The sequence below is a fragment of the Zosterops lateralis genome (genome assembly GCF_965231275.1).
Source record: "Zosterops lateralis genome assembly, chromosome: 1".
Lineage (NCBI taxonomy): Eukaryota > Metazoa > Chordata > Aves > Passeriformes > Zosteropidae > Zosterops > Zosterops lateralis.
Genome location: NC_139762.1, coordinates 65,505,877 through 65,527,162, shown reverse-complemented (window position 1 = coordinate 65,527,162; position 21,286 = coordinate 65,505,877). Strand labels below are relative to the sequence as shown.

General features: G+C 52.1%; 2 protein-coding genes across 7 annotated transcripts in view; one reads left to right on the top strand and one right to left on the bottom strand.

Annotated features, from left to right (window-relative positions):
* The window catches only part of TFAP2A (transcription factor AP-2 alpha), a 20,002-nt gene extending 8,355 nt beyond the window's left edge, over positions 1 to 11,647 (bottom strand). The window contains exons 1-5 of one of the 6 annotated variants that reach the window (XM_083880755.1): positions 8,406 to 10,056; positions 8,160 to 8,314; positions 3,561 to 3,618; positions 3,184 to 3,459; positions 262 to 313 (exon numbers count right to left, since the gene is read on the bottom strand). In XM_083880755.1, the coding sequence (XP_083736881.1) occupies positions 262 to 313; positions 3,184 to 3,459; positions 3,561 to 3,618; positions 8,160 to 8,314; positions 8,406 to 8,456 (592 nt within the window). In that variant the 5' untranslated portion in view covers positions 8,457 to 10,056. Of the gene's footprint in view, positions 1 to 261; positions 314 to 3,183; positions 3,619 to 4,890; positions 5,925 to 8,159; positions 8,315 to 8,405; positions 10,057 to 11,514 lie in introns of those variants that run through there. The other 5 variants (XM_083880759.1, XM_083880760.1, XM_083880757.1 and 2 more) reach the window with 5 other exon arrangements.
* GCNT2 (glucosaminyl (N-acetyl) transferase 2 (I blood group)) overlaps positions 11,587 to 21,286 on the top strand; it is a gene marked incomplete at both ends in the record, with an annotated part of 24,851 nt that continues 15,151 nt past the window's right edge. The window contains 1 exon segment of the mRNA XM_083855283.1: positions 11,587 to 11,627. Coding sequence (XP_083711409.1) covers positions 11,587 to 11,627 — 41 coding nt within the window.

Here is a 21,286-nt window from a genome sequence, read left to right as displayed (position 1 = left end):
CTGCTAACATTTTTCCCCCGTTAACGACAATAATAATTAAAATACTCGGCAAACGTGGGCCATTTCAGAGGGAGGATTTCAACCCACATCGCCCGTTTTTTCTTTGCTTCCAACCTTTTGACCAACAGTACATGGCAGAGGAAGAATCCCGGGGCCGGGGGGCTGGAGGGGAGAGGGGGGAGGCCGGGAAAGTCTTCCCTGCGAGCAGAGCAGTCCCCAGCCTGTGACGACATGTTTGGTATGCGCAAGGAAACGGCTTACCTTTCTTAATTACAGTTTGGTCTGGGATGTTAATACCGGGGTCTTCTACGTGCTGCAACAAAAGGAACAGGCAGGGATGTCAGTGTACAACCGCAACAAAAGGCAGGGAGGGCCGAGGTGGGATGGGGTGCAGGAGAAGTTTTGGGTCCCCCCCCCCATTGCTGGGCACGGTATGGGGAGGGAAACAACAGATCCTGCATGGAAAGGGAGGAGTGGGAGGGGGAGAAGGGGAATTTCCTTTATCGAGAGGAATCCTGCATCCCTCCCAGCTCTTCCCCCCCATCCCAAAGAAAAAAAAATACAATAAATCACTCACAGCCCCGGGGGCTGGAGTGGCCTTAAGCTTCTGAGGACTCCCTCCTCCCGTCCTTTCCTTTCCCTCCTCCCGGGGAAGCAGCCCCGGCCCGACCCAACCCAGCCCTTCCCGGCCGCTGCTCCCGCTCCCGCGGAGGGACAGCACAAAGGAGCGCGGGGGGCCCGCACCCCGCCACCCCCGGGCTCCCCACTGTTGTCCCCGGGCAGGTCCGCGGGCGCGCCTACAGCTGGGGTTCGCCCGCCGGAGCCACGACGTGATTAGAAAGTCAAATGAAATCATGTTTTCTAATTCCAAAAACTGACAGGCAATATAATGTCTGGCTGTGTTTACAAATTAACACCAGTGCTGCTGAGATAGAAGATTTCGCAATCGTTACAAAACCCAGGCATTACCATTTAAAAAACTATTACTTCCTTCTCTAGTCTTTGTCCAACAATAATACTGATTCTAACATTTTCCATTCTGTCTTGGATTTATGCTCCTGTTAATTGTGCCTGATCTCAATGATTCCGGGTGGATGGTACTAAGTTGCTTTATTACAGGTTTTATTATACTCAATGCTCTCATTTGTAACTTGCCTAAAGTGCTTCTGGATTTAAGTATAATTAAATTGAGAAATGTTCAGAAATGACTACTGCTGCAGTTCTTGTGTTTTAACTATATGGGGAAATATGATCCCTTTATGCATGCACCCTAAACCCATAAAGTAAATGTAGTGTGGCATAATACTTTTATTTGTGTTATTTCTACACGTATTCCGTACAGAGAGGACTGTTAAGTTTAAAATCCCACAGAGATATTTATGATTAAATAATTTTCACCGTCTACTTGACTTTCTTAAATATTTAGCAGTCGTTTTTATTAAAGGTTAACTGTTGCAGCAACGGAAAAATTCAAAAATTACCCTCCCAACTCAGATTTCTGAAAAGGATTTTTTTTTTAACTAGATAAAATACACCTAAAAGATGCACCCTCTTATTTTTCACTCTCCTTCATGAGAGTGCTGCTGATTCAGTCTTACAGAGAAAAAAAAATGGCTAGGCTGGCTCAAGGATTTAAACCAGATGGCATTTGGTTTTCACGAAGTATAGCAATGCTATTAATTCATAGATCTGCAGAGGAGGTTTCCCGAATCAGCCCACTGCCATGGAGCACAACCGAGGAGAGGGAGAATTCAAGAGAACATTTTAGGTCATGTTCTTCCTACAGCAATCAGGGGCTTGCAGTCAACAAATTAGTTTATTCTTACGATTGCCTCCATGTTATTTTATATCAACTTTAAAGAGTCGACCTGCTTTTAACGGATCCAAATTGCTTACTAAATCCTCCACTTTGGAAAACGTATGCGTTTATTGCAAAACTGCTAAACACAACCAGCAATTTTCTGTGGCTAATTTAGCCAGATGAGGGCTGTAATAAATTCACTATTTTCTCCGAGTATAATTTACAAAAGATTTCAAAATGACCCCCAAAAATAGGTAAGTTCATCTGAACATTATCCTTGCAACACGAAACTGTACTCATTAAACTGTCAGCGAATATATTGTTGTAATATTTGATCCTGTAATTTGGGATGGCATTTCAGCAAAAATCACATCCAGATACCACAGTTCCCTCCCTCCTCTTTCCTCCTGCAAGTCGAGCAGCTTCGGTCCCTCAGCATGAGCTCTGTGGGCTTTAATAAATTTATTGCCGTGTTCTAATTCCATTTTCGGGGAGAAACCCAGAAAGATGAACTTTGATCATGACCTATCACGTTGCATAAGGCCACTTTCCTAACTGAACAATAGCCCTGGCTTGCTTTGTAAGTAGCCTGTGCACTAATGTCATGCTTAATTAGAAATCATTTTTAAAGTCTGTACTCATCGATAACAGAATTATGTCCCCCAAATAATGCATCCTCCAATAGGCTCTCAACATTTAATTTAATATAGGGTGTAGCAGGTCTGACTCGAATTCGATAACCCATAGGTAATGATTTATGAGGTCATCCCTTTGCACCGCTACTAAAAGAAGGCGGCAGCATTTCAGTACACCTCTTCCCTGATTTGTCAATTAATTCCCTTGTAGAAGAGGATCTGCCCATACCCTCTTAGAACTTTGGATGTGGTTATCCCATATGCCAATCCTGTAATCATAGGAAACCAATTTTTCCTTCTTAGGCCACTTTCACCCACTTCCCTCCCAGCCCCCCTTTACGTTTGTGAGATCTCGTTAAATGTCCTCACAGGCATTTCAGACTCGTGTCTTTCCCAAGGCAGTAAGAAATCCCCAAATGCACGGCCCTGTGGTGATATTATATATTCTTCCAATCGTAACAGCTTATTGTCATTGAGAAGGAAAGATATTGTTAACGATGACAGTAATTTGATTTATTTATATTTTAGTGGGCAAGTTAGCAGGGAGGCATTGCACAGGGATGAGCTGCGAGAACCTTTTGTTCTAGGTGGGGGCTTCACTTTTCCCTGGGGGGCGGGGGGGGGATTCTGTTCTCTGTTCTTCCCTTTTTTTTTTTTTTTTTTTTTTTGGTGGGGGAGTGTGGTGTTCCCCTCCCTCCCTCCCTCTCCCCCCGAGGCTGAGCTCCCTGGGGCGGCCCCTGGGCTTACCGGCACGTCCTCGATGGCGTGGGGGATGGAGTGGAGGGGCAGGTCGGCCAGCCCCGAGCCCAGCCCGTGCGGGCCGTGCAGCAGGTCGTCGTGCCGCCGGTAGTCCCTGCGCGGGTCCAGCCCCGAGAGCTGGTGGGGCAAACCCCGGTGCGTGTGGAGCAGCCCCGTCTCCTGGCTCTGCCTCTGTCCCGGCCATCCTGGGTGCTGGGGCTGCGGCTGGGCATGGAGGGGGTTGAGGCTGTACGGGTCGTTCACGTGGGAATAGGGGTCCTGAGACTGGGGGTAGATGGGCTGGTAAGGGGGGGGGAAGTAAGGGGGCTGGAAGTCGGCGTTGGGGGTGTGGGACAGCGGTGGGGCGCTGGTGTAGGGAGACTGACCCACGGTCCCCAGCTGGGGTAGCCGGGCTGTCCCGTTGCTGGTACTGTCGTGGCGCTCCTGGGGTGGGGAGCGGGAGAGGGGGCGGGGGGGGGGCGCGGGTTGGGGGGTGGAGGGGGTACAGGAGGGGGAGGAGGGGGAGGGGAAAGGAGAAAAGAAAAACAAAGATAATATCAAACTGATTTTCCTCAAAATCGCCTTGAAAATTTCATCTATAGGGCAATGAGGGGCAAATCGTCATCTCCGAGGTGGAGAAAAGCAGATCTGGAGATCTCCCTGCCTCTGGTTTCCCTTCCCAAATAATTAAGAGGCAGTCTCACTTTTTAAAAAACAATAATAACGGCAATAACGATAACAGCAATTACAGCAATAATTACAACAGGACAGCTTATAATAATTAATAAAACATTGCGGCGATACAGCGTGGATTCACAACAGATCGCGCCCGGACATTTCAGGAGCAGGTATTTCCCACAAATAAAAAGAATAATTCACAAGCGAGCGCTATCGAAATAATAATTCTGCCACAAGCCGAAATCCTTCCTCTGGCCCTTATCAGAACCGAGCTAAACGCTGTCGCTGACATTAGCGAAAACCCTGGAAAATCCGAGCCCACTGCCATTTTGTCACCAGAAAACGCCGAAATAGGCTGCAAACAAACCAATAGTTCCCCCTAAGAGTTTTGGAAATATTTCGGGGAGAAAAGCACCGCCAGGGTCCCCCAGGCACGGGGAGAGCCGTGCCCATGGCCGGGCTGGCCGGGCTGCGGGCTGGCCCGGCCGCGGGGAAGCGCAGGAATGCGGCAGGAACCGGGAAAGCGCCGCCGCCCCGACGGACGAGCGGCTCCGGAACGAGCCCGGGGCTTTGGGCACCGCTCTGCCGGCTCCCCAGGCCGGCCACAGGAGCCACACCAACCTCTGGGGCAAAAAAAGGGATGGCCCCCACGGGTGAGGATTGGAAGGAAAGAACCGCGGTTCCGAAAATGGGAAAGGAGAAAGCGAAAATGCTGCGTTTGCAGGTGGAAAGGTGAAGGAATCGAAGCGGTAGGGTCCAAGCAAAGCCTTTTGCCGTTCGCTCGAAGCAGACCGAAAAGAAAAAGAAAAAAAAAAAAAAAAAAAAAAAAAAAAAAAAAAAAAAAAGGGGGGGGGAGGGAAGAAAAGAAAAATAAAGAGAGAAGGGGGAAAATGCAAAGCACCGAATTTATAAAAACGAAGGAAAGGAAAAAAGCCCTCACGGAAAGCCGGGTGCGAAACCCCCGCCGCCACCGCCGACAACAATAGCAACACCCAGCGCGCACCGAGCCCCCTCCGAGAGAAACGGGAAGCAACTCACCATAGCCGAAAAACTGTGCACTAACATCTGCGTAGAGTCGGGGGTTACAAGTCAAGGTAGAAAAAAAACAACAACAAAAAGGCAGAGGAAAGGGAGCGGCGAGGCGCGCAGCCCCCGGCGGAGCCCCGCGGGTGCGGGCGCGGCGCGGGCGCGGAGGGAGCGCGGCCGGAGCCCAGCGCTAGGAGCGGGCGGCACCGCCGGGGCCCAGGGGCTGCTCCTGCTCCGCGGGCGCGCCACGATAATCCATCAGAACTTGCACCGATCTCTGCTGCCCTTCATCGGGTGTTCCCAAGGCGAGCGAGCTCTATCCTGGCGCGGTGTGAGGAGTCAAAGTTGGCTGCTTTTTTTTTTTTCTTTCTTTCTTTTTTTTTTTTTGTTTTGGTTTTTTTGTTTGTTTGTTTTGCGGTTTTTTTTTCCTTTTTTTTTTTTTTTTTTTTTTTTTTAGCGTGTGTGTGTTTGTTTCTTAATCCTTTTTTTTTTTTTTCCTCTGACTCTTTCTTTCCTTTTCTCCTTTGACTTAGCTGCTGCTTCACTTGAGCTCCTAATAACAGATCTGCTGCCTTCCTGGAGACTCCTAATAGCAGATATTCATGACTATTAATATTACACGAACACTTAATAAGGGAAGAATGGCTGGAAATCGAGCGTGAAGCGAGAAGGCAACTCAAGGCAGAGCCTGTTCTAAATGACGTCCATTGAATGAAGAATCAGTGTATCTAATCAGAGATGGGGGAGAGGGAGAGAGAGACAAAAAGGGAGAGAGAGGGAGCGGGAGAGAGAGAGGGGGCACATGCTGCTGCGTCTGACGAATCACAGGAAAGGGGCAACATTTTAAAAGGTTGCAGGGCATGCAAAAGTGAAAGAGAAAGAGATCCGGAGAGAGGGAGAGGGTGGGAGCCAGGAGGGGGGGTGCAGAAAGAGGGGGGGGCGGGGAGGGAGTGGGAGAGACGGGGAGAAGGAGAGGGGAGGGGGCGCGGAATCCCCCCCTCCTTCCTTCCTTCCTCACCTTCCCTTCGCTTCGCTCCCCTTCCCTTCCCCTCAGCCCCGGCTGTCGCCTCCCCATGTCCCCAGCCCCGCGGTCCTTGGCGGGCGCACCTCGGGCTGCGCCTGCTGCGCGTAGCCGGCCTCAAAGCCCAGGGAGAAGAGCTCGCTTCCCGCTTGGTTCTTGCCGCCCTCGGCCGCCCCGCCGCCGCCTTTGCGCGGGGTGGGCTCCGCGGGCCCGCCCGCCGCCGCCGCCCCGTCCATGCCCGGACGGCGCCCCCCGAGGGGCTCCCCTGGCCGCTGCCCCCGCCGAGCCGGCTCGCCTCCGTGCCCCACGTCCCGGAAACCGGCTGGGAAAGTTTTTTTGGGTGTCTCCCCCTCTGGGTGTCAGCCCTCCTCCTCCTCCTCCTTCTCCTCCTCCGGTTCGAGCCCCACTCCGAGACCAGCGGGCGCCCGGGGCGGGGGGGCTGGGGAGCCCAAGGAGCATCCGCCGGGCTCCCCGCGGCCCCCCTCTCGGAGGATCCGGGAAGAGACGGGGGAAAAAGGCAGGAGGCGGCGAGGCGGGGAGGGAAGGAGGGCGGGAGGGACGCGGGGGGGAGCGGGAGCCGGGAAAAGAGGCTAGGCGAGCGCTTCTCCCGGCCCAGACAAGCCGGGGCTCCGGCGCAACCCGTCGGACTGGCTGTGCAACTCCCAAACAAGTCCCTTAAAGCAGGCACCGCTCCGCTCGCCGCCGCCGCTGCCCCGCCGCAGCCGCCGCCGCCGGCGCCCGGCCCCACGCTCCGCCCGCCCGCCACGACCCCCCGGCGCTCCGGCCGCCCCGGGCGCTCAGCGCCCCTGCCCGGCTTTCATGCCCTTCTTCTGCGTTTATTTTTGCTTTTCTATTTATCTTTCATTCCTTTTTTTTTTTTTTTTTTTTTTTTTTTTTTCTTTTTGAGTTTAAGGCAGGTTCTACCCCCGGCAGGGCACAGCCACCCGCTTTTCCATCCTCTATTAAAAGTGCTCTCGCACCCGCTCCCGAGGTAAACACGGAGAGCAAACCCCACACCCCACACGCACAAAATCCGGCCGGTTCCCGGAGCGGCCGCTGCTCCCTCCGCGTTTGGCAACACCTCGACACGAAGTCCCATTAAATCAAGGCAACAAAAGCCATTTGCCATGAAATGCACACGCTCGCACGTGTGCGAACTGGAATATCGGTCCTGAACAGAGGGACAGGGAAGAGGCACACGCTTTCCACCCGAAATGGAGCTGAGGAATAGATCTTTTTCTCCGGGTTGAAAGAATTTTTTTAAAAAAATTCAAAGCACAAAAAAAAAAAAAAAAAATCAAGCCAGCCTAACAAAAATAATTTTAAAAGCCTCACACAACCCGCAAAGCCCAACACCCTTGACACCTCATTCATAGAAATCAAGCACCCGCCAACGAGTGGACCTAAAGCTCAGCTCCCTCATCATCGGGAGACAGCTTCATCCCAAACTCCTGCATCCTGGGCTAGATCACCCAAATCAGCCGGCGCTGAGCCTTGCCCAGTCCTCGGTCCCTTTCCTAAACTACAGCATCGCCCAAAACAGCGCCAGGGTCGGACGGGAGAGTGCCCCCTTGGACCCAGAGATGTCGGCAGGGCTCCGGGGGGATCTTTCCGCGTGGGTCACACCAAGTAACAGCGTTCACTTGCAAAGCAGAGTCTTTTATTGCGCGGTTCGAACGCCCTGCACAGGCAACTTTTTCGAAACGGGTGACAATAGTATTCGTTGGTTTGAGACTAGGCATGGGTCCTGGGCATCGCTCTTCTTTTTCCTCTTCTTCTCCTTTTTGTCCGATTAAAGGACACTCGCCTCATTCTAAATAGATGGATGCACAGACAGACACAGAGAGGGATGCGCGCACACAATCTGTGCTGAACGGCTCCAAAACAGAATGAGGTGGATTTTTTTTTTCCCAAGCGGTTAAATTACTATGTCTCAAACACGTGGGAATGTGGCCCTGAAAATTAGGAAGCTGAGGGAATACTGTTCCCGTGATTTCAGTTATGCAGCTGACCTCTGTAAATTTGTGCAGCTCGGTATAATTGAACCCGCAGATATATCGAAAAGGCTGAATTTAAACGTCGGTCCTGAGCCAATTTATTTGGATGCCTCGGGTACCTAGAGTGCAAAAATAATTCTCTTCCCTTTGTCTCTTGGCCCTCTCATTCATTCATCTGTCCATTCATTCAGCCAGCCGCCTATCCATCCATCCATATGGATGAGTGTAGCATCCTACAAGAGCCTTATCTACGGAGGATCTACCTATAGACCAGGCTGCTTCTGGATCCTGTTTGCCTTTCCTCATACACTTCCGACAAAGCCGTGTTTCCACAAGCCCCGAAGTTCCTGGGGAAGGACCCCAGCCCCTCTCCGGCTGCAGGACCGCAAGGAAGCCTGACGACGGAGCAGAAGTTTTCCTAAACGAAATTGAGAGACGGAGGGATGCTGAAGGCTCCCGCTTGCAGCTGCGGGGCCGGGGCTCTGCCCGGGCCCGGGGGAAGCGCTTACCTCACATTCCTCATACTTGATATTATCCGTCAGTTTCCAAAGCATTTTCATGGATTGGCGCGCGAGAGAGGCTTTGGTTCTCGCTGCCTTGCCTCTCCCTACGGTGGCGGTGGCGGGCGGCGTGGGGAGCGCGGCTGGCGGAGGCTCGGCAGCGCTCCCGTCCGCGCTCGGAGATCTCCCTCTAATGGTGGAAACTTTTCCCTTTTCCAGCTCTTTACCCACACTCTAATCGCCTCATTAGCATATCAACAACAGCCCAATTGCTCGCCAGCACAACAACCTGCAGCGATGGACACAGGTAGAAGGGACCCCACGAGCAAGGAAAGAGGAAAAAAAAAAAAAATTAACGACAAAAAGAAAAAAAAAAATTCTTCGAGCTGCCGAGCCCCGGCGCGGGGGCGGGGGGGACGGGACAGTACAGTGGGCCCTGCCTGTGCCTGCGGGAAGGAAAGTGGCCAGCGAAATCAAAGAGCCTACCGTCCTTTCCTCAGAAAGTTTGGGGTTAGCCATGAAGCCACCCCATTGGATTTATCTCTCCCCCTACCCATTTTTTTTAACTTTTTTTTTTTTTTTTCTATTTTCCACGGGGGTTAAAGGAAGCAAAGCGAGGAGAAACGAGACTCGAGTCCTGCTCGAACAAGGTTATTGTCTGGAGGCTTCTGTTGCCCTCTGGATTTGGTCTTTTTTTTTTTTTTTTTTTTTTTTTTTTTCTTCTTCTCGGCTCTGTTGGCTATTTGTCTCCAAAAAAAAAAAAAACAGCACCCCAAACAAATCCAAAATTATCTCCCAAATAGAAGTGGGCGAGCGGTAAATTGACTGTAGCAGGAGCCAAAAAGTCTTTTGCAAGCACTTGAGCCAAAGGACAAAACAATGACCACAATAAAACTTTGGTACTTTCTTAGGTGGAGCGCTTCGTTTGCTTAACAAAGCGGCGCTAAGAGAGCGCTAAGGCTGCCCTCCTGGGGGGCTGCTTCTCCACCCTGCTCCTCTTTCATTTTCCCGGGTGATCCATCCACAGAAAGGCTCCGTTTTTCCCGTTTTTCTTCCTTTTTTTCCCCCCCGCTGTCTGGGTGATGGCTCGTTTCACCGAAGGGCGAGGCATTCCCCTCTCCGTCGGGCCTGGCCAGCCGTGTCCCCAGGCGTCCCCAGGCGTCCCCAGGAGCTGGGCATCCCCACGGCTGCCTGTGCCCCTGGCCGCCCTGCCGCTCACCGAAACTTCCTTTTGCCCACGGCAAAACCTGGAAGACCCTCCCGGGGCCACCCTCCTCCCCCCGCCCTCGATGCGGAGGAAAATTTAGTGCCTGTAGGAGCAAATGGCCCCTGTGCTCCTATGAGGAGCCCAGTGGGCCCTCAGGGCCACGTGTGGCCACGCCGGGAAGGGTGGCAAAGCCTCCGGGCTCCCGGACTGCTCCTTCACACACACAAATATCCATGGCCCCTAAACCGATTTTTCTTTTTTTTTTCTTTTTTTTTTTTTCCCTCCTCCACCATACTTCCACCCCCGATGCTCTTTTTCACCAGCGCTTTTGTCTGCCACTGGCAGGAGAGTAAATTGTTGTTTTTACTCCCATTGAGGTTCAAATGGAGCTGGCAGATTAAGCCTAGTTAATGCCCCGGGCGGGGGGGGCGGGGGGGCTGCTGGAGATGGGAAAAAGAGGAGGGAAGGGGTTGATGGAGGGGCCCATCGCCCCTCAGCGCCGTCCTGTCTGAACCGGGGCGGCCGGGAAAGCTGCTCACCCGGGACAGCCTCCACCTGCGGCTGCTCGGGGCTCCCGCAGGCCCAGGGCCTGACCCTGGTGCCTTCTCTGCCCGGGCCGGGCCGGGGGAGCGCAGGGCGAGAGGGGAGGGGGCGCTTTTCCCTGGAGATCCACACGGGGCAGCGGGAGGCGGGTCCGCACGGCCCGGCCCCTCCGGCCAGGGGGCCCCGCAGCGCCGGGGACAAGGAGCGGGGAAGGCCGGGGAGTAGGGAAAAGTCGGGAATAGATTTCAAGGCAGATAACCCGTAAATACGATTGCGCAAGGATTGATTTGAGTGAAAGAAAATGAAGTCTTCTTTTGATCGCTTTTTCTCACCGGTCTCAAAAAAAAAGATGTTAAAACATTTGAAATAATTTTTGTTCACTTATTTTGTTCCCCTGCCTTGTTTTTTTTTCTTTTTTTTTAAGATGACTTGCTGCTACATTAAAGAAATAATAATAATATAAAAAAAATTAAAATAGTCTAAGGAAAAACTTAGTCCAGAGATTCGAAAAGTTGGCAGCAGGGAAAAAAAAAAAAAAAAAAAAAAAAAAAAGACTCCCAACTGGAACTGGACTGTACTGGGGAAGAAATAAATTTTTTTAAAAGTCCTTTTCTCTAAGAAAATCCCGTGTACTTGAGCAGGACGGTGCATCTTCCCTTTCATTATTCGGCAAAGTGCGGTCGGGCATCAGGCGCTCCAGGGTTTTTTCCAGTGTGTCCCGGTCCGTGAGGCCCCGTAACCCCACACGCGTAGTGTCCCCGTGGTGCTGTGGGGCCCCCTCAGGTCTGTGGGGCGGCCGAGGCCCCGGCGGGCCGCGTGTTCCCCGCCTTGGCCTCTTTCACTGCTGGGTTCTGCTTTTCCTTTCGGCTCATCCCGCGGGAGCGCTTTCCTCGGGCGCCCCCGGCGCATCTACCGCCGGCTAGGACCCGGCAGCGTTATTTTTCCATGGGACAGGCTGGGCTGGGAGCTCGTAGAGAGCGGCGGGTCCCTCCGTGGGCTCCGGGCCCTGCCCCGCCTGAGGTGCCACCGCCAGCCCCGGGCTCTGCGGCCAGGCCGCGGGCAGCCCCGGGCACAGGGAGGCCGGGCGGGCACTCGCCGCCCTGGGCCGGCCCACGCTGCCGGCGCTGTGTCACCCCCGGCGGCGGAGCTGCCCTCGCCCCTCTCGACCCCAGCCCGCCGCTCTCTCTACCTGTTGCGGCCGGGCCTCACCAGTGGCCGCGGGCAGTCCCGGCACCGAGAGCCGCAGAACGTCCAACCCCGGCGTCAGGCTTGCCCCCAGCTCCCTCAGGGCCCGGCACCTTTCCCGCTCCGGTCCTGCCTCCCGTCCCAAAATAACAATAACCCCCCCGGGGCAGAGGGTCACCTTACCTGCCAGTCCCCCATCTTGGCGAGGATAGACATCCTGGCTGCGGGCTCCGAGTCCCCGTGTCCCTGCCGGTCATGGACTGCCAGGGCAAGCCACTCGCCCGGGACGCCTGTGGGTAAATCCTCCCCTTACCTGAGCCGGGACTCTCTCACCTGGCCATAAAGAGCTGGGTGCTCCCTGCCCGCGCCTGCGCGCTGCCTCCGCGCTGCCTGCGCGCTGCCCCCGCCACCGCGCCCGGGACACCGGCACAGGGGACCCCCGGGGGGCGTCCTGCAGCCACCGGAGCCCCGCTCCCTTCGCCGGGATTTTGTGTCCCGGCGCTGCCCCAGCCGCGAGCAGGGGGCAGCTCTGTCCGCCCGGGGCCGGGGTGGGGGCGGGAGAGCCCCCCAGGCTTCGCATTCCCCCGGGGGGCCGGTGGAAGGGTTACCTCGGGGGCAACTTGTCAAGGAGTACATGGACGTAGTAGTAATAATAATAATAATAATAATAATAACCACAAGATCAGTATCCCAGAAGGCAAAGCATCGGGAGGGCTGAACTGGCCCAGATGGGTGACGGAAGCACTGCAAATTGCCAGGGGAGTCCAGGGAGAAACAAAGATATTCCCCCCAGCGCAGACAGTATCTCCGGCCCCTGGCAGGGCACCCGGAGGGGGCGGGCGGCAGCAGCGGGGGCGATGCGCTCCAGGCTGGCCGGGCTCTGTCCCGCCGGGCTGGGCGGGAGCGCCGTGGGATGAGGGATGCTGCCTTCCCCCGGGGGATGCTGGCCTGCCACAGCCTGTAGCCCTTGGGCCTCTCCATGTCCGTACCCCTTGTCCCCGCCCATGTTTTGTTGTTTTTTTTTTTTTTTTTTTCCCTCGGGGATTCAAGCGCCGAGGTGCCCTGGAAGCTCTCCAGTGCGTCGCGCAGCCCTGATTTCACACCCCGAAAAAGTGAGGAAGTACAGACCCTGCCTCATTTCTAGGAGCAGGGCAGTGGGGGCGTGAGGACGAGTAGGACGGCAGCTACAGGATTTTGGGGAGGGCTACAAACAATTTCCACCTGGCAGTTGCACAGCAAGCCCTTCCACATTTCAGGGACAGGTGAATGGGGCATCATGTCCCGGGGATGGGACAGTTTGAGGGTCCCTGGATGTCGGGGTGCGTTGTCACCCCCCAGTGAGGCTGTGTGGGGTTGGGTCCTTGGGCTGACCCCCATAGAAGGAAGGGGATCACACCCCCGGCCCCACCATAAGGGCTTGGATACAAGGACCTTATAGAGGGGAGTCCCTGCCCTGTCTCCAGGCAGGTGGGAAGAGACCAAGAGCTGGCACCCGCATCCCAGGGGAACGCGGGGGCCGCGGGCAGTCGAATCGCCGGTTCCTGCGGGGCTTCTCTTCCCAGGCACCGTCCCGGGGGCCGGGGCAGCCCGGGCACCCCCGGCGGCTCCTGCGGGGCGGGGCGCGGTCAATGGGCCGTGCGAGGCGCGCTCCGCACCGCCGCTCCCAGCGCCGGCCCGCCGTGTACAGTTAGCGTCAAATTACAGCAATTAACCGGGCACCGGAATTTAATTACACGGCCCTGCCCCTTTCCCACCCCCCTCGGTGGTGGGGAGTCACCTGCTGGGGGACGACGCTGGGCAAAGACGGCCCCTCGCAAAACGGGAAAGGGATGAGGCAGATGGACGGAGATTTCTGGCTCCGGAGCCCTCCCGCCTCTTCTTTCCCCGCTTGCTGCTCGCCCTGCCCCCTCCAGCCCTCTCCAGAGGGAGGCAATTTTAGCCCCGTAGCGATTATTTAAAATACCATCTTTTATCACTATTTTGCGGAGAGGGGTGGGGAATTAATTCCATTTTAAGTTGGCCTTCTGCGAAACGTTCCCAGTAAACTTGGGCGCCGCACTTCTCCCGGTAGGATTTTTCCCTTCTGCCTGACTCCAGGGCTCCCTCCCCACACAGGGTTAAATCTCCGGGCTCAGGACGCGGCTCCCCCAGGCCGGCTGTGCCCCGCGGCCCTTGGCGGGGAGGCGGCTGGAACACAGCTCGCCCGCGGGCTGTGAGCCGGGCTCTCGGGGCTATGGGCAGCTCTGGCTCGCAGCGAGCTCTTTTTCCTAGCCTAGGGGAAGAGGGCATGGGCTGGGCGCGCAGCAAAGCCCGGGGTTGTGGGACGCTCCTTTTCCCCTCCCTGGGGCATTTGGTGACCGCACTTCGGGGGTGAATTCCACTTCCCTGGCCCGGGCGTTTAGAGGACGCCTTTCCCTCGCAGCCTTGAGGGCACACCCGGCCCGTGCCGGGGACTGAAATCGCCGCACCCTGAGCTACTGTCATCCCTGGAGTGCTGCTCCGCCTCGCCCTGCCGCTGCCTCCTCCCTGCGCAAAGGGGAGCTGGAACTGAGGCACCTTCTCTCCCCAGACAAAAGTGTCTTCTGGCGCAAAGACATGTCCTCGCTCCTCTGTGTCCCACCGCCCCATTCACAGCTCCGCAGGGATTTTAGCAGGTGGCTCCCAGGGAGTCATCGCGGGGCTCTGCGCCCCTGAATTATTTCCGATAGGACAAACCCCTGTCCGCTTCCCTTTTCCTCCACGGGCAGCGTTCTCATGGCTAAATCCCGCCACGGATCTCTTCCCAACGAGAAAGTGGGGAGGAGATGGTCTGTGGGGGTCATTCACCTTCCCGGCGTGGAGGTTCCCCCGGCGGTGTGAGTTACCCTGGGTGTCCCCACCAGCCGGGCTCCCAGGTCTTTTCTACTCCCTCCTGCCTGTTCTGCCGGCCCCCAGGGCGAGCCGCCAGAACCTTTAGATAAATCTGCCTCCTGATTCTCTGCGGGGAGTTTAGGCTTGGTTATTTTTCTCTACTGTTGTTTTCCAGTTCTCCCTGCCCCAGCGCCGCCGGGCTGGGGAGAAGCTCAACGCGGCTGATTTCCGCCGGCTCACTGACACATAAAAAAAAATAAAATAAAAATTTTAAAAAAGCCGGGACGTGGGGCTGCGGGCGGGGTGGGCTCCCTGCCCGCCGGGATCGGGATGAAGCACCTCCTGTCCCGTCCTGTGCCCGAACCTCCGGCGTCGGTACTTTTGGAGGGAGAAAGGAGAGGTCCAGGTTGGTGTGGGTCCACCTCGGCTTTGCGAGACTGCGGGGAAGCCGGATGACCCGGGTTGCCTTCACTGTGGGCACGGGGTGTCTTCCCGGGCTCTCTTTAGAGCAGAGAGGGGACCAGAAAGAAAGAGGCAAAACCCGACAGGACATAAAAACACCCCAAACACCGCAAACTCTTACAAAACAAAGACAGACAGACAGACAGACAGACAGACAGAAAGAAAGAAAGAAAGAAAGAAAGAAAGAAAGAAAGAAAGAAAGAAAGAAAGAAAGAAAGAAAGAAAGAAAGAAAGAAAGAAAGAAAGAAAGAAAGAAAGAAAGAAAGAAAGAAAGAAAGAGATACTCCCCGCCCTTTTTCGCTCGCACTTTGCGGTCCAACACGATTGAATTACTTTTGGGAGGCCGGTGCCGAAGAAGGGGAGGTGCTGTGTCTCGGGTGTTAGCGGAGAGTTTTTTCCTCTGTTGCTTTGGGGGTTTGTGTCTTGTTTTTGTGCCCTGCTGTGGGGGAGACGGGTCCCCGAGCGGAGCAGTCCCAACCCTGCGGCCACTGGATCCGGGGGAGTCCTTCCGATGAGCGACTTGGGATGTTGCAAAGGAAAGAAAAGAAAAGATGAGAGAAGAAATCCGTATGCGCTCACCTGGGACCGCCTTGTCCACTGTGCTGTCCCACAGCTATTCAGTCTAGAGGACTTTTCAAGCCCGTTTCCCACAGGAGAGAAGCTCACCGAGTGCAACAGGTCGCTCCAGCTGCTCCCGGGACCTCAGGGAACTAAGTGCCCCTTCCCTGTCCTTCCTTGTCCGGCTCCCCGCGTCGCGACTTTGCTCTGGGACACTCTTTGAAAGGGGATGCGGGACGTCCCGCTTGGACAAGACGCGGAGCCGTGGCCCCTGCAGAGGAGCAGGAGGAGGATGAGGATGCTGTGTCCCTGAGTTAGGGCTCTGTGGTACTTTCCGCGCGTTTCTGCCATCCCCCCTCACACCCCACACCCCCTTCCGAGACTCCCTTTGCCCCCGGCCCGGTGTATGAATCCCCAGAGTGTTGTCAGGACGCTGAGCAGTCAGGAAATCAGCAAATAAATACTTAGAAATGCATACAAATAGAATTTTTTTTTTCAATGCCAAATGACGGTGTGGGAGACGTGTTTGAGTGCAATTTTTTTGGAAGCTGCCTCCTTCCAAAAAGTGATGAAAACTTTTTTTTTTTGGAAGGGGGAGAATAAGAGAATAAGCGAAGTTGTTTTTTTTGTTTGTTTTTTTTTTTTTTTTTTTTTTTTTTCCAAGGAGCACGTGGGTCTCACCTGCTTCTTTAATATTTATTTGCTAAACTAACTACACTAAACCAACCAAACAAGCAAAACCGGCAAGTAATCGGGAGTTAATACTGAGCACACACTGCGGTACCAACGCAACCCAAGCTACCGACGACTGGCCGGGGTTTGCATGAGCAACCACACGGTACAAATTCCCATGCTCTGGACCTGATAGGGAAAGGGAACCGGGACATTCTGCTTCACCAGGTACCTTTCTCCACCTAGGCCCTTAAGGGCTAGCTGCTGTCATTGTCATGTCCAGAAGATGAGGTGCTAAAAAGATTATCCCTGTGAGTAAAGCATCGGTGGACTAAAACTCTGGGCTTCATCTTTTTTTGGATTCCTCAGGGAGCAGTTGTATGGTCTCAAGCACAAATGTGGTGAGGTGGCTTTTTTCCTCTTGCAAAGCACAATAAATTCATGCTAGAAGATCCCAAGCACTTTTGTCTTTAGAAATATAAATTTATCCACTTGTCAAGATCTTATTATTTGTTCACTCCAACTTGGATGCTTTTTTCTGTTGTACATTTCATTTTCTAAACAGACAAAACCCACCCAGTTTTAAGAAAAAAAATTGCATTTGCAGCTTGGATATAAATTTGGAGTATTTTCTGGGCAATTCTGACCACTCACGTGTCTTTTAAAAAGCTTTTGCATTTGAAACACAGGCAACTATTTTGCCAACAATCTCATAGCTGCAGTAGATTGCAGTTTTACTGATCATGCCACCCCAAAATAATTACAAATAAGTTCTATTTTACGTTTATTTTCAATATTTCATCAATAACGTTATCAGACGAAATCCAGAAGAGGATATGCTGCCTAAGTTCCTTTGACACATCGTGTTTGATAAAAGGGTTATTGCTAATTATAAATGTTCTAGGAAGGGCTGCTTTTCTCTCGGCAAAGCTTCACCGCCTTTGCTACCCCCCTGCCCTAAAATCCACTGATGCAACTGCACATATCCTGAGTACAAAACACAGTTACACTCCAGCATTAAGTCTCCACACGGGGAGTTTTGCTTGGATTAAGATTTCAAAACTGAGCTCATAATAAGATATGCCATAAAACCTCAAACAACCCTCCTCCCCCAGGGATATTTATCTTACACATTTAATTGCCCAGTAAAATAAATTCTGTATGTGTACACTTATATGGGAAGGATTTTGATCTGGTAATTTCAGTGTATCTTCTGATCTGTAGCAGCTTAGAATGACATCCTTGAAAACTGTGGAGAAGCAGAAACTGTGCCCTGCTAAATAATGCCTATTCAGCTGCTAAATATTTACACATAGGCAGGAATGAGCTTTCCTTGTAATGCTATCTCTTAACTCTATATTAGCATTCAAGAAGAAAAACAAGTGCAAGTCATTTAAACATAGGCCAAATCCCTGCTTCTGCTAAAGCAAATAACAGAGCTCCACTGACTTGCATGGAGCAGAATGGGGCTCCTTCATGTTACCTCCATGTCATATTAACACTGTCATTTTTGTAATGACTTCCCTCTTACAGCACTCACTGCTGTATAATAAGCTTCAGCAAACCCTCGAGAAGTGCAGTGTTATTAGTTTATCTGCTTTACAGATAAGTAAACTGATGCAAGGGGAAGATAAGGAATTTCCCCAAGGTCTTGCAGCTGGTTTGCTTGAGATCAAGGGAAGGAAAGGAAACCAAGAACAGAGACGGAACTAACCACCAGAACATGTCCCATAGCCAGGAAAGCGATATTAAGAGGAGGAGCAAGCAGTTGGAAATTCCATAAAACAGGCCATTTCCAGCCTGATACCTCACTGTACTCTTTGGTGGCTAAACTTGGGCACTCACTTTTGAAACTCTCAGCTTCTCCAGTGACACTTTGGTGTTGCATCCATCCTGGCATGACATGATATAATGGAAGTGGAATTCCAAATTTCAGTGCACTGAATAAAACACCCTAATAGAGACATGTTTAGAAAACAAAGCCTGGTATTACCCACAGCAGAGTTTTAATAAAATCTACTTTGATATTTCTAAGCTAACATTGGAACTGCTGTCTGCAAGGCGTATATTTTAAAGTGTCACATAATTACAATAAGACATATTACTGGAAAATGACTGTTGGAGGCTCTGACGTCCAAACCAAAATTAAGCTGCACAAAAAAAAATTCTGAAGTTTTTTGTTTTTGCTTTTTTTTAAACAAGAAACTTCCAAAGCTCTAGTCTTTAATCTAGCCCAGATTGTATGCAGCTGCAATACATTTAGCCTTTAACATTAGCTCTAGCCATTGTCCTAGGACATGTCTGCACCCCACGACACTTTATGGTATTAAAAGAATTGCTGTGTGGCTACAGCAGCTTGTCACTAAGATATATCACTCAGTGGAGAGCAAGACAAAACAAAACAGCAAACAACATTTATTTTTTTTTTTCCCATGGCAGCTTATGCTATGGATATAGTCTGCATTGCTCAGTTGGGTTTATGTGGTGTTTTATCCCAAAATGTCCTGCCTGCCTGACAACTATGGAGTAAAACTTGTGGAGGTGAGTGAAAGAGTAGGCTGTGCACTGGGTAATCTGGTGTAATCGTTCCATATAGCCACTGAAGGAATACCAACCCGCTATATGTACAGTCTAATTGCAGTCAGGGGCTGATGAAATCGCTCTTGCGCCAGCCTCCTCCCTCTGCCAAAGGGAAACGAGGGCGCGGTTGGAGGTTACGGCTGACGAGCACCCACATTACAGCTGTCCTGGGCATTTTCACCTCGCTGTCCATTCCAGCAGCTGCAGGCACCACCACGCCAGGTTCAGCTCACAGGGACAAACTGACCAGACAGACGCTTAGACCGTCATCTTCACAGCCAGGAACGCAAACAGCTGGACAAACAAACTTCTTATTCTCCAAAGCGTGCTATTACCATACTGATACAATGGCGCTTTCCCAAATTCATCCGGGAAGTTTGTCCAGAACAAATCTGAGGCCGTGCAAGAAGGATAAAGCAGCCTCCCATGGGAATCAGACCCCCACACACACCCGGGCACATCCCATCTCTCCTCAGGACTCCGCTTGGGAGAGGCACAGAGTCATTAGCAGCCACCCAGCCTGTTTACACAGTGGAAGCGATTGCGAAGCCCCGGTGCGTTTGCAAGTGAAATCGCTCTTGAGGTGATGAGCTGCTCCCTTAACGCTGCTCGCCCCGGAGCGGGAGCGGAGCCCTCCGACTGCACCGGCTGAGGAGCTGCCAGAGAGAAGCGATAAACGAAAAAAAGCTTAACTTTGTACTTCTTTTCCTAAGACTTTGGCGCCCCTGTGTGTCTTCTCTTTGGGAAATTCAGCTGAAGAATAACCTCAGGCTTTTTTTCTCCCTTTAACCCAGCATCACAAACACTGCATTCGAAACTGGGAGAGCTCTGCCAGGACAACCTGGATAATGCTACCCAGTGGTCTGACTCTAATTTGAGCTGTGACATTTCCACTCCTCACCTCTCCTCCTTTAGATGCTGGAGGATTGCTGGAATTGCCTTCTTTGGCAACTTTATCCAAAATGACTAATGTCCTTAGAACATCACTTCTGCAGTCAGGACATTTATCATTAGCTTTTCTACATCCCTTTATCTCCCAGTATGTCTGAAGTCCAAACTGGAAAGAGCCTTAAAGTCAACAGGTGAAAAACAAAATAAACAAAAACCCCAAACACCGTCGTCCCCCCCCCCCCACCAAGCAAACTCTCCAACATTTGATGTATCTTAAACTATCAAAGTGTCAGATTTACAAACCAGACAGGCAATAAATGCAAAATACTTATCTATATCTCTGCAACAAGGTTGTACTACAATTATTTTTTCTTCAAAGGTGAAGGTAGAGGAAATTTGACAAAAAAAATAGTAAAATCCTAAGATGAACTGTAAATATTTTTTTCTGTGAGGTAGTTGGCATTATTTATTCCATATCTTCAGAATAACTGTGACACAGAGGAATGAAGTGAGTAGCCTAAGGGTACAAGGATGTGGTAAGCAGCTGGACATAGAGGAAGGAAATCCAGCCAGCCCAAGTTCTGGCAAGATTTACTCTGTTGGAGGTCCTGGTACAAATGGGCTCTGCAGAAATGAGTCTCATAAGTCTTTGTCCCCTTTCCTGCCTTCCAGCTGTCAGTCCTTATTTCAAAACAAGTAAGAGATGTGCATGTCTGAGGGGTGTGGTGTTTATTTGGGGCTATTTAGAAAACATACAAGCACACACTCTGCAAAGTGTCACTGGAAAAAATACGGCATGCAAACACAGGCAGGCTATCACTTGCCCCCGAGTCTCACCTGCTTCACACTCAGCCTCGCTAACCTGGAAAAGGCCCTCCTTTCCTGACACCCTCTAGACAGATGGCCCCAGCTGTAGGCAATGTAGATGTAGGACTACCCTGCCAATATTTATGGGCGGGTGGTTACCCTGCCTGGGTTTCCCACCTGGAGCGATTATTACTCCTTTCACCAGCTCTTCCACTTGTCAGGAGCGAATCTGCTCCCTAAGGCAATCACACCAGGAGAAACTATCCCAAAAGTCTTCTTCCACCTGCTTCCCCCCTCTCATTGCTTTTATTTGTTTCTACCTTTCCTTCATGCAATATCAAGCTGCCCCACAAAATTTTTTGGTAAGGCACACTGCTAAATTCAGGTAGCCAGCCTAAAAATAACCCTGAAGAAAAAATTAAGGCATTGCTTAATTCAGGGGACTGGTCTTGTGTTAGGTCATCTACCTTGATGCCTGTTCCCTGCTGGATATTGGCATGCCTTAACCCCTGTCCGCTCTTGCATGCTCTGGGCTGCATTTCAAAACCTAAGAACCAGCTGCTGCTTAATCTTCTTTTAGACCCATTAAGGAGCCCAAGCTTTGCTAACAGTCTAGTCCTTATGTGGAACCTTCCCAAGAGTAAAAGTCTTTCCCTGTGTTCCTGGGAATCCTGATCCTGGCAACACAACCAATGGGGTGATATTCTTTTGCTTGCCTCAATTTTCTGCTCTCCCCTCACAGAGAAAAAGTGGTGTTTCTTTATTTTGCAAGACCAGCATTGGTCACAAAAGCTGCCGGGTGAGTGTGAGTTCAAACTCATCCTGGGATGGTATTAAATTGATTTCCAGTGCAGGAAAAGAGTTTCTATGCTTTTCCCCTATGACAGGGCCCACTGACTAAATAGGGGATGCATCCCACTTGTGAGGGAGCACAGCACAAACACTGTTCCTAAGGGCTGTAAGCCCCAAATGCCTGCACTAATGGGCAACAACTAATGCGTTGGTTTGACCAGGTTTACAGGCTGTTGATTGTGCATAAGAATTTAGAGCACGAACAAAAAATTGTCCCATAAATAAGCTGGCTGCCTTTTAAACTAAATTAGCACCACAGTGAATGGCCTCCTCTACTGTATTA